Source organism: Fukomys damarensis, unplaced genomic scaffold (genome assembly GCF_012274545.1).
Source record: "Fukomys damarensis isolate Sample0158 unplaced genomic scaffold, DMR_v1.0_HiC HiC_scaffold_20, whole genome shotgun sequence".
Lineage (NCBI taxonomy): Eukaryota > Metazoa > Chordata > Mammalia > Rodentia > Bathyergidae > Fukomys > Fukomys damarensis.
In genome coordinates this window covers 14,515,687-14,528,703 of record NW_022900932.1, presented here as the reverse complement: position 1 = coordinate 14,528,703, position 13,017 = coordinate 14,515,687, and the positions used below count along the sequence as shown (strand labels likewise).

At 45.1% G+C, this 13,017-nt stretch overlaps 1 protein-coding gene across 39 annotated transcripts in view; it reads right to left on the bottom strand.

Annotated features, from left to right (window-relative positions):
- Kcnma1 (potassium calcium-activated channel subfamily M alpha 1) overlaps window positions 1-13,017 on the bottom strand; it is a 709,412-nt gene that overhangs the window by 357,946 nt on the left and 338,449 nt on the right. For all 39 annotated transcript variants that reach the window (XM_033766495.1, XM_010607512.2, XM_033766488.1 and 36 more), the window contains one exon: window positions 6,514-6,575. In XM_033766495.1, the coding sequence (XP_033622386.1) occupies window positions 6,514-6,575 (62 nt within the window). The remainder of the gene's footprint in view (window positions 1-6,513; window positions 6,576-13,017) is intronic.

Sequence of the window (13,017 nt, the reverse complement as noted above, 5' to 3'; positions counted from 1 at the left end):
TGAGCTGGGCACACGAAACTGGTCATGCTGCGGGGTGGGGCCGTGCTAATGGCTCCAGGGAAAGCCAGCATTCACCACGCCTGACGGTCGGCAGTGCACTCTCACAGCTGTGAGCTCCATTCTGCCAGGTGTGGGCCATGAGCTGGGCACACGAAAGGCACCGGATCGACACTTGTACGTAGTCAGTGAGAACAAAACTGGAGAAGCAAGCCGCCTCACTTCAGAGGACAGCGGGCACACTCAGGGTGGCATGGCTCTCGACAGTTTACGAGGTGTGACCGGAAACAATGGTGAGTATTTCCTTTAAAGATCATGAGAGTAGAAGAGAGACTGCCACTAATCCCTTTCGAACTATTCCCCTTTGCTTCAAGCACGTGTATCCCTTCACTCCCGCCACTTTCTGAAGCAGTTCTAGAAGTTCTCTTTCGTGAGTGTCTTCAGGTGAGCAGGCAGGGTGACTTGATGTCCTGAATTGATCCAAAACCTTTACCTTTTGGATCCTTTGGACTTTGAGGAAAAGCCAAAAGTCACACCGTACCAGGTATAGTGAATAAGGTGGATGAAACACACGGAAGTATTTTCAGATGGCACCAGGCAGCAGCAGTCACTGGATTTTTATCATACCCCATAAAGAGAAGAGCTGCTTCAGAAAGTGACAAGAGTAAGATAAGCGTGTCTGAAGGGAGGAGACAAAGTTTGTGAGGAATTAATGGCAATGTGTCTTTTACTGTACTAACTTTAAAAAATTTATACATTCCATGTATATTTTGACTACCCAAGGATATCATTTCAATAACCTCCATAGAAACCTCTTTGGGGTCAAAATTTTCCTAAAGTCCATGACCTCGACAACACTAACTTTCTAGGAATACAAATATCCTGCAACAGAAAGCAAAACTACAACAAACCCACTAAATCCTGTAAATCTCTACAGAGACAATGAGTCAGGGATCAGGGCATCTCTCATTACCTGCTTTACCATGCCAAGTAATAGGCACGGAGAGCTACCTAGGGATGGGAGATTAAGGAGTCTTTCCACTCAGAAGGCCTCCTCCAGGTGGAAGGGGCTTGAGCAACAACCAACTGTTCTTGTTTATTGTTCACTCAATCATATCACAGCATAAGATGCTGCCATCCACAGATAACAAAAGAAGAAGGTCTTACTAAGCCGTTGGAAGGAAGGAAGGAAGAGGGCCCAGACAGATGTCAGACAGCACATGAGCTGGTCGTACCTTAGGGAGAAAGCCCACGATGGGACCTCTGAAGCACTGTCCTTTGCAGACACAGTTCCTAGGGAAACAATGGGGCATGGGTAACAAAGGGTAACACAGCCGATTTGGCAGGACAAGGGGAAGTCACCTCACCTTCTTGCAACTCCACGCCAAACCCCCTCTTCAGTTACTTCCACAATCTCTAGCCTCACTCATTTCTAGACACTCGTCACAAAGATGGCTCAGGGTGAGGAAACTGAATCAGATCCTGGCTCTAATGCTTGTGAGCTAGACGATGTGGGGCAAATTCTGTAGCTTTGGTCTCTGCATCTACAAAGTGGGAAGGGTCACAGGAGGTCGTTTAGAGAATCCAATGAGATTGCAAATGTTTTTTATTTTAAAGTGCTGGGCTGTAGCTCACACACTGCACATTACCCGCAAGGCTGGCTCCCTCCAAGTACCTGCCTCTGGTCCCTTTAGAAAGAGAATTTCTCAGGAGAGGGATGTGGAGATGGGAGGTAAAACTGTGAAGTGGCTAACGAGTTCTGCTAATACTCTGAGTATCTTCATTACATCAATGGTGTCAAATCTATTTTCAGAGGCTATGAAAGTGGTCAGTTTCCATCATGGCCTTAAATGTGGTTTTCCTTCACCATACCTAAGCATAAGTAATTTTACCCCCAGAAAATATTCAGTATTATCACACTGAGGATATTTCAAATGAAAGACTAAATACAAAATGTATGAATAAGTGTAAAATGAATGACAGAATACATGCAAGATGGATGAATGAATGAATGAATATCAGAGCAAAAGTTATAAACTGAGGAGAGCCCATTTTCCAGCCAAAACACTACTGTTACCCTGGCAATCAAGCCCATGAATTAGACGCTTTATAAAATGTGTGCTGTGATCCTTTTCTCCTTTCTAATGTCCATATTCCCAAAACAGCAGCTCCAACTCCAGCAGCCAAGAGCAGAGCCTGGCAAAATCAGCAGGTGCCCTAACTGTGTTCCAGCCATTTTGGAGCAGATAAAGTCATTAAGGAAAATTTTAACAATGTGTAACCTTTCAGCTTTACTCTGCTAACAGCAGGTAGCGGCGCCTTTCAGAGACAAGAGCCTGCCTTGAAGTCACCAGTGAGCAGGACTTGACCTTCATTTTCAGTATAACCAGCATTAAATATTCATAATCCACATAACCGTAGCCTAAGAAGGACCAGCATTTAAACATGAATCGAAAAAATAAATATATTCACATGTATGAGTCATCCTTTCCCAGAATGCTCCTGAAAAAAAGAAAAAAAAAAAAAAAGCAAATCCACAGAGCTCTGAGCTGCTGCCTCTCCGCACTTTCTCTTGAAATTCTGGAAGCAAGCTGCATTACACATTCCATGAATCCTGCCTTCATGCTGACAGCAGATCTTTTTTTTTTTTTTTTTTTCTGTATCTATTAGGTAAGAATTACCATGCTTGTGTCAAGGGGAAGGACAGAACCAACAGTGTTGACATTAGCACTCCCAGGGCACTGAAGAGCACTTTTGACTTGGTTGTACAATTTTTTTAAAAAATCTGTTTCATACGGATCAGAGTGTGTGGGAGAAAAGGTCTAAGCGTGGGCATTGACAGACGTCAGAGTAGGGAGCTGGAGTGATGTGTGACATAAATTGGGCAGGGAGCCTCTTAAAAAGAACAAGAAAAAAGAGCTCCTTGGACAAATACCCATCTTAGGGTAGCTAAATGGAGGAGATATTTGGGGGGACAGGGTTACTGCATGCAGTGAATGTCGCAGTCCTCTGCGTTTGTGAGGGCGCTGACATTTGTGTCAATCCAAGATGTGCTGGAACATCTCCCCCTGCTCAGGCATTTCCAGAGATTCTGCTGTGGGGAAGATGAAGCATTAGCTCAACACAGTAGCAGTAGAATCTTTGGTTTATTGAGACAGGCTGTCACTATGTAGTTGAGACTGACCTGGAACTCACTATGCAGCCCAGGCTGGTCTCAAACTCACAGCGATCCTCCTGCCTCCCGAGTGCTGGGATTACAGGCATGCACCACCACACCCAGCTTACATGCAACTCTCTTTGGCTTTCGACTCCAGGAGTTCTGAGGACAGCCTGTCCTTGGCGGACAGTAATCACTGGAGGCTACACAAAAGATTCTTCCACAGTGATCACTCTGAGAAAGTGAAGACTCAAAGAAGGGCTCTTAAATGGAAAAAAGACCAACTCGGGGATCTGTCTGTCTCACCTCTGAATTTAGAAGGAAAGCTATGCAAGGGGAAGAATGCTTTGGAAATGACTTATCCTACACGTCTTGGTAGTAAAACAGGCTTTGAAAGGTTGAAAAGATCATAACCCAGTGTTACAATATTTATTGAACTGCCTTACCCATCTGCCAATGCACAGAAGCTAAATAACCTTCCAGTCTCCTCACCGTGTGCAGGGACTAAATTGGCTCGCTCTGAGGCCAAGCACTGGTGCCCGGTTTCTATTTTAATCTGTGTTCCATGTGACTTCAGGGGTCTGGGTCACTTGTGTGATGGGATATTCCCTTCCAGTTTGCTGAGCCTGGCTCTGGTAAAGACACACGGAGACAGCCATTTCATGGACCACATTGGCCCAATGAGTTCACCCCTGATTGGCTTATTTGAAGGGGATAAATTCATCTCAAGAATACGAGATACTTCTTCCCAGAGTGAGGGTTTAGTATAATTTCCAAGAGAAATTTAAAGCTACTTTCCAAGACACCTCCATGGCCTGCCAAAGGATGACTGTAGGACGGGTTACATTTGGAATGAGGACAGATTTCAAGAATTGACATTCTACTATCTTACTTCTTGCCATTGGCATGTTACACATGGATACAATTTCACTTTATCTTTTCCTTAGGATTGATGATAATTTGGTCTTGTTCTCAGGAACAAAAGTGAGGACTTACCATAAAGCTGGCTTTACAGATTCTACTTTAATTCTTCCCCTTACTGAACAGAGCATCCTTGCTGACTTTCTCCAGGAAGAGGAAGACACCCTTATGCTGACTGCCGCTGACTGGGCCCCTGATGGGTCAGAATCTTGGGACGCAGTCTCAGGACCAAGTGAAGTGACACAAATGAAATTGCGTGGGGCTACATAAAGAGCCACTATGTGTTCTCATAAACAAATGTGCTAAATAGTGATTCAGAAGCGAGAAAGTCTGAAGCTAAGACCAAGCTAGGGAAGTCTCCAGGGAGTGCGAGGACAGTCTCTTTTCTAAGATTATTGGCCTTTTTTGCCGGGAAAGCTGAGGACCAGACTGAAGGTCAGCCTTGGTATGGACACCTCGTCAGTCATGCAAGAAGCCAGAATTAGGGAGGATTCCTAGTGCCAGCTTCTGCAAGGCTTAGCAGAGTCAGAAGTAAATCCATAGGCCATGGAGGTAGGCAGGGCATTTAGGGAAAAGGGTCTGCCTTGGGGAATTTCATCCCTCCCCATCCTCCCCCATGGAGACAAGAACACCAGAATCTACAGAATCAAAGACTGTTTCCTAGTAAATATTTTTTAAAAAGAACACAATCCAGATCCATCTAACAAGAGCATTTTATTTCCAAGAAATACAGATGGGCGGAAAGGGAGGAAAGGGGAAAGGGAGGAATGGCCCTGGCATGGGTCCTTCCAACAGATCACCACACTCACCTCCGTATAAAGGCGTGCTCTCTCTGGGGCACACAGACTACATGTTCAAACCTCTTTCCTGAGCCCCAGCATGGGAGGTGAGAGGGTACACACCCTACGACATATGAGAACACCCCTGGGGAGAGATTGGAGAAATAAGACCAAGGGCTTTAGAAGATCTCCAGTTTAATTCAAATATGAACTAGAATGAGTAAGAGTAAATATTAAAAGGGGGCTTACCTTCAATGACATGCCAACTGGAGTCTTCCAGGCTGAAAATAGCTCTCCTCTTTCTTGCCTAGGGGTTTCTCATGGGGAGGGCCTGTGTACTCTCATCCCCTGGGGATGTCTGAAGGACCCTCTCCATTCCAGGTGGATACGGGCAGCCCAGCCTTGTACAAGGATGATCTGCAAGATCTCTCAGTCTCAGACTTGACTGGTTCCCAGACAGGTGATTAGAGGGGAATTTTTTTTCCTTTATTTTCCCTGACATGTCATTTTGACTTCTGCACCCAAATACACAAAGTCCTCTGGCCAGTGACCAAATGGCTCTGAGAAATTTAAAGTTTAAATGTGCACGAAATCACCACCATCCCGAGCCACAGGAAAAACACACTAAGCTCAGAGTTCAAATCAGCAAGGACACTGAGCAGCTTTCCTAGGATCAAAGTCTGGTCTCCAACCACACTAGGGGTGGAGTTAAAAGAGTTAAAGGCACTCTCGAAGCAGATAATGAGGACAATGAGCTCAAGGCCGCTGAACTCCGCCAGAGTAGGCAAGTTCACATCACAACAGAAAAGCTAGTCGGAGTTAACTCCAGCTCAATTTCTTTCCTAGACACTGTCAACTTCAAAATTACAACAGAGCATATGGAACAAATGATGCACCCAGGGATGACACCCACAGAAACCAGAGCAAAGGGGCCACTGGTGATCTAGCAGCCCCTGGTCAGTGCTCTTTGGCTTCCCAAAAGGTCTTCACCATCAATGACCCAGGCTCACCTGGAAGCACCAGTTCATTCAGCATGAATGTCCCAAGCATCTGCACCAGGTCCCCTCTCGGAATCCTCAGATGGCCAGGGTCCTCCACCCCTAGGAGTCATCGTGAACTCCTCGTTCTACCTTCTTACCTTCACAAGTCAAGAAGTACCACGGTGCCATGCTTCTGCTGAATATTTGCTTAGCAGATGACAGAATGGCACCATGTTTTTTCATCTGTCCCCCAATAAGGTCAAAGCATGGGAAACCCAGATAGGAAAAGAATTCTACCAACATGGCTAGAACAGTTTGAAACTCGCACCTGTGGACACTGTCACCCTCACGTAGGTTGAAAATTTCCATCAAAGCCCTCTAAACTTCTTGACATCTTCAGTGAAAATAATTCATCAGAGAACAGCTATTTAAAAATAAGAATAGCCAGAGAGATGGTTTGACCCCATACGCCTCTCCCTCCCATGCCAGCAGAATCAGTGCAGCCTTCAGAGAGTTTTCTTTCCCATTCAGAAAACCAGCACAGAACAGCCCTGCCTTCCTCTAAAAGCCTCCCACACTTAGGAGGTCCTTGTAACGGTGAGTGTCAAGGTAAATAAATTCACCAATGTAAAGGGTCATGTTTGTTTTAGAGAGTCAGATAATGTATTTGAATACTCACTTTGACGAATCTATGAAGTATATTACAAGTGCACCAATGCTGAGAGCAAAGACTAAGACAACCTGCAAAAGAAAAGAAAGATGTCATCACTTACGAGTGGAACATCAGAATGCTTATTTTTCTTGATGCATGCAGCAGCAGCTCTGAAACACAGTGCCAGGTGCTTTCAGGCACCTGCTTAGAAATCTTCCCTGGCTACCTTGACATTGGTCCTTACCTGGCAGTGGGCAGCAACCTCACTCCTTGCCAATAGGGGTCAGGGCAGACTTTTCTATCCTACAGCACTGGGTTTTTGTCTGACCCTGTTTATCTCAAGGTCCAGCTTCTCTGCAACTGAAGTCATTACAAACCTCAGGGGAAAAAAAAAGCAAGTGGTGCAATTTCTCAGATTATTTGTAACGTAGGATCTAAAGGGACTCAAATACAGGGACATCAATTAAAATTCACCCATTCTAAGCACGCAACTCTTCAATGACTTCTAGTAAATGCAAAAGTAGTAAGTCTACCACATAATCTACTTTCAGAAAATCTTCAACATCCTGATACTTCATGCCTGTGAAATTAATCCCCAATCTCACCCCTGCAGCCTCAGATAGCCACTAATCTACTTGGTGTCTCCAAAAAAGAAGTATCCATCTGAAAAGCGCACATTGGCTTGTACAAATGTTCATATGGATATACATGTGTAGGTTTTACACACATACAATCCACAGATATAGATGTTGATACATTCACTGGATGCATACTATATATCCATGTGGTTATAACACTTCTCAAAGTCTTAGGAAATCCCAAATTAAGTAATGCATTTGCCCAGTTACAGGACAGTCCTTCTTTAGACTCCTCACTCAGAGTTAATCACCCTTACTATAAAAGACAGCCTGCCATCTCCTTCAATGGACACCTGTCACACAGAAGTTTATCAAATGAATATGTAACAGATTAGGTTGATACTGACACTTCTGTCCTCATTCAAGGTTCCAAAGTGTTTATTTAATCTTTCACAGAAGAGACTATTAATGCAAATAAAGGATGGTTAAAAAGAAGCTAACAGCCAACAATTAAGCCTCCGAACAGAAAATAAACACAACCATTAGGCACAGTCCCTGCCTGCCAGTCAACAAGTTATCTTTTAGCTATGTGAAAATTTTAAAGAGTCCTAGGGTTAAAGAGTCTAGAAATGTGTATTCTGGAACATTTACAAGCTGACATTCTGCTGGTATTGGCTAAGGGCACGATCAAGCTGTGTGCATGAGTGTGGGAATGCATATGTGTACACATGGGTGTGTAAGAGAAAAAAAATGTACATGCATTAGTATTTTGAGTGTGTGCCAAAGCAGCTGGTGGGAAATGAAATCTGCATGAGAAACTCATTTAAAACATTGCACAACTCCATGGAGCACTGGGAGGGGAATGGTGGACTACAGAGTACAGAAGACAACAATCACAATAACTGGGCATTGTAAAAGAAATACGCAGTTTCATAGCAACTGCTAAAATTTCCTGATAAAAGGAAGCGTTAAAATAATACACCACCAGGGCTTATGTTATTCTTCCATTTGGTTTTAAAAACCAAAACATGGTCCCGCTGAATCCAAGGAAACTCTCCCCTCCAGCCCCCCAGGAGAATCCCTCTGGACCGGTTACCTCCAAGTCCTCCCTCGCCCGTGCATTCATTCCTACACTCTTTGCAAAGGTAAACACAAAACACAAACAAAAGCAAAAACAAGCCTCTGCTTTCTTTCTCTGTTATCTGAAGGTGGCAGCAAAACAAATAGTTTAAGATTAAATTGGAGCTGTGCTGCTATTTCAGAGACTTAAGCACTTAGATCCCAGCCCGACCTCATTCTCAAAAGGCTGCAAAGGGAAGGGGTGTGACCAGAGCAGCTGGGCAAAGCCTCTTCATTCATAAACAGCAGACCCGAGACTAATCCCTATCCATTTGGCTTCATGTGCGTGTCTGTGAATGCTGAGCTCTTGTCAGACTGGCTAGACAGTCCTATGCCACAAAAACCCCAGGCACAGGAAAGCAAAGGAAAAACACTCGAAAGTGGCCTGTACATCATTCTGTAAGGAACTAAGATCTCATACTCTTGCACCGAAGATGGTTTCCTGGCATCAGGATGGTCAAAGTAACTGGCACTAATTTGTCCCAGCTGCCCCCACTAGGTGTCTGTGATGGGCATAATGTGTTGCTTATTTAGCCAAATCAGCCAGTGACCTGAGGAGGGAGAAATCCTGTCATTTTCTTGAGATGCGAACTCAAATATCAGCATCTCTCAGGCTAAGAGCAGAGGGGAGCAGGGAGGGCGATGCCCTCCGGGGCTCCTCCCAGCATCAGGGACTGAGGGCTCTGTCCACCGACCTATGCTTGGGTCCACATGTTCTGCCGGGTTTTCTCTTTAGGTGGTACAAGGAGTCCAAAGTGTCCCACTCACCGCCATCCACAGTCATCTGGTTCCGTGCGTGAAATGACCAACGCTTGCTTTGCAGTATAAAGGTAACTATGCATGTACTCGTTAAATGTGCAAAGGCCTCTTTATCCCATCAGGCTTGATTACTTTGTCAACCTAGATCCAGGTGCCGACCCCTGGAACTGGCCCCCAAAACAGGGACAGAGATTTGACTTTCACATGGGCCTAACCAAGCCACTGAGCAAGATGAGTTCATTCTCTCCCTCTCTCTGACTCTTTAATAAATCCCTACTCTCTGAGAATCCTACTCTAAATTTTAAAAATTGGAGAACATGAAACAATTTAATTTTAGCCCAAACAGTAAACAGTTCCATTACAGAGCACCAAATAGTCACCTTACACGATGTATAAGCCCCAAGAGAAACAAAAATGTGAAATGCACTTGAAGTCAGGAAATACACTCTTCCTACAGTCATCCTTATTAGATTAATCATAGGCCATCATCGATTAGCAATGTGCTGTACAGTACAGGTGTAGCCGCTGTAGGACAAGCTACTGGCTATTGGGTCACTAATGCATGGAGAAGTTTGAAAAGGGCAGGAACAATAGGTGCTCTTGTCTCAATCTCTCTTCAATCTCAAAGAGTCCTTTTGCAACCTCAGGGGATCCACAGTCTCAGGGAAAGGAAGACTGAAACTCTTTAAAGGCCACCTCAGGTCCCATCTTGAGTGCTGCCCCTCAAGACACCACTTTACTAACTTTCACCGTAGCCTGCCAAACTTGTCCAGCTTCTCTTCGACGGGCCTCACCCCATCACCCTGGCTCCCCATTATGGTACCAGCTGCTGTGTTCTCTGACTTACCAAAAACACCCGTTTGCTGTGTGGTAATACCAAATAGGGAATGATATTTCCAGGGTGCCTGATTCCTAAAAACAAAAGCAATTTGATAAATGTCATAGGAACAATGGTGCCTGTGACTCACCTATTTTCACAACTCAGGATGAAACATGACACGTGTTTGCACAGAAGAATGCAAGGAACACACACAGCGCATTAAAACAACAACAACAACAAAAATCTGTCTTCCTTATCACAAGGAGTCTGTGATGAACAGAGTGAAAGGGAGGCTCAAAGTTCTCTCCCTAGATGGAAATCCTAGAGGGCCATGAAGAGCTTGCACGTGCCTGGGAAATGTCATACAAATGAAAAACACTATGGCCTCCTGAAGAGTACCCCCTTCAGTTACTGGAGCTCATGGGAAAGGGATGATTCAGGGACGTGGACACAGAAGGGACTGAAACAGGAAAGGGGGCTTTTCCGGGCCACCGACTGTCCCTGACCTTGGCTTCGGATGCCAGCCTGAGGCCCAAATGCTTCCAATCAGCCTGTGACATGATGATACAGGGGCCTTCAAAGAGGGCCTAGGATCCAAGACTCACAAAACTAGTTAGTGCCAGAATCCTATCACCTAGGGAGCTTCTCTTTCCAAACAGAGGTGCCCTCCTCACCCCGCTCAGGACCAGCGCATCACAACCGGGCGAGGGGAGCCCAGGCACCTCTACCACTCACTGGCTGTTCCAAGGAAGCTGACTTATGGCCAAAAGTGAGAATCGCTGAATGAAAGCCATTAGGGGAAACCACTTAGCTCAAGTCAGAGATTAATTTACAAATGTCGCCTTAACAATTAGCCCATCAGAACATATGTATGAGGCCGCAGGCTTGGAGAATCTGCTAGGAGTACTCCGGAAAGTACAGAGAAAAGGACAAATTAATTCTCTCCTGAGCAGGCTTTACACGTCCTCCTTGGCTCACAGCAGAACAAATGACCCTAATTAATGAATCTACGTGTTTGAAGTAGAATCCAGCCTCTGTCAGAATCCAACAGAGACCCTGCTCAGAAAAGGGACAATTTTCTATATATGATCCTCCCAAAGGCACATGACTTTTTTTTTAATGGAGGTACAATTTATGTACAATAAAATTTACTATATGCAGGAAAAATAGATGTGAGAGCCCCTAAGGCAAGGCAATCTGGGGACATTTTGTTTCTGAGAGATAAATTGTTCCAACCTCTAAATTATAATGTTTGGCCCAGTGAATTTAACAACTGCAACAAACATTTATTGAACTCCTAAGCGCAAGGCCCAGAGTCAGAGATGGGGAAATACAAAGCTGAAATAGCTAAGTCAGTCCTGGCCTCTGCCTCTACGGGCACGGGATCTAGAAGTTTAAATCGCTCAGGAGTCTCTTGTGGGTGTCAGAAAGGCAACACACACGACAGACACTTCCCGGATGGATTTCAAAGGAAGTCTCGGGTGTAGAAGTAACATCATTTCCCTGATTGGTTGCAAACTCCTCAGATGGGAAGAGGCGAGGAAGGGATGAGTGGAAAATCCAGAGAAAGGAAATAATTCCTGACTGTCCAGGCCCACCCGAGTGAACCCTTGGTAGGGAAAGACAGGCGCAAGGCACTAGAGTGACTGACTCGCGTGGGGGGCAGCACGGGGGTCTGGTAAAGAGCTCATAAGGACGGCACTCAGTCTCTCTGGGCCTGGGGTTCTCAAGCTGTGAAGCAATGCAGTAGGACTGGGTGGTTACCAGACAGGAACTTCAGCAGGTTGTCGCACACAGTGAAAGAATGAAACACGTTTGGTTTGAAAAGCCAGTACTCCTTATGCTCTTTGCATAACCATAACTCAGCACGATGACAAAAATTCTGCACCCAAGAGGCTTGTTTAGTAAAACTGCAAGCGCAAACCCTACGGACACCTGCATTTATGGCGTCTGATGTATGAAAGCATGTGAACAAGAGTACTGTAAATCGAGTCACAGGAAACCAAGCCTCCACACAACGGTATTAGAATAAATGTCTTCAAGGTGAAAGAAAGGAAAATACAGAGCTGCTTTCAGTAGATGGCACTGAGAAGGACAACACTTTATTTAAAAGAGATGAGGCTTCGGGATGGGAGAGCAACTGCGACTGAGTCATATGTAAGATTCTTGGTTGGCTTCTCTTGGTGCTGAGGATAAAACCTCGGGCTCCCCACATGCTCCACATAATCTGTCCCTGAGCCCTACCTCAGCCCCAGAGTCACGTTTAAGGGAGTCACAGGCCGTGTGATCTGGAGCTTCAGCAAATGCAATACTGTGCAGCCACATTCCATGGGCAATGGACTGGATTCTTAGGATACCCAGATAAGCTGGAGAGGGCACCTCCACAGAGAGTTTCAAATGATTTGCACAGCTTTTGGCATAAGGAAAATGAAAAGCCCTGACATATTGAGAGGTCTTGAATATGCTATCCCTTTTCTTCCTCTCTGGCTCTATCTTATATTCTCCTTCTCTCTCTAGAATCCAGTTACATGAACTTTCAATTTTTCTCATTCACCATTTGCCTCTTCTCCTACCTACCACAGGGCCTTTGCACAAGCATTTCCAGCCTCCTACAATGCTTAGCTCTTAGGCCACCCACTCATCAGAAATCAGCTCTACTATCATTTCCTGCACATCTGATGTAAGAAGTTATCCATAAGCATACTCTTTGTAATGGCAAAAGAGCAATTTTACATTTCTTTGTGCTATTATTTCATCAACTGCTAGACTACAAGATCTGTGAAGTCAGAGTACATGTCCATTTTTAGTGCTAAATCACAAAGTTTCCCAATTAGTATTTGTTAAATAAATCCACAGAAAGTGAGTTGAGAGTGAAGTTGGAGATGAGCACAGTAAAAGCAAAAGAGAACAGGAAGGATACGGACTGCCCTCATTTAAGGAGACTGTGCTGGGAGGTAGTTCTGGGCGATGGCAGGGTTCAGTGGGGCAGCGATACAGGGCATGCGCGTGGGAGAGGTCGAGGATGCAGAGCGCATGTGTAGGTGACTGGCAGAGCCTGAGGTGAGAACAGAGCTGAAAAAGTGGTGGACAGAAGCGATGGCTGAGGATGTAGTAGATGACAGGAGCCTCAGGAGAAAACGTTTTGAAAAAGAATAGAGGGTCAGGGCCGGGGGACTTAGCTCAGTAGTTCCGCCGCCTGACTCGCAAGCTCAAGGTCCCGAGTTCGATCCACGGTACAAAAAAAAAAAAAAAAAA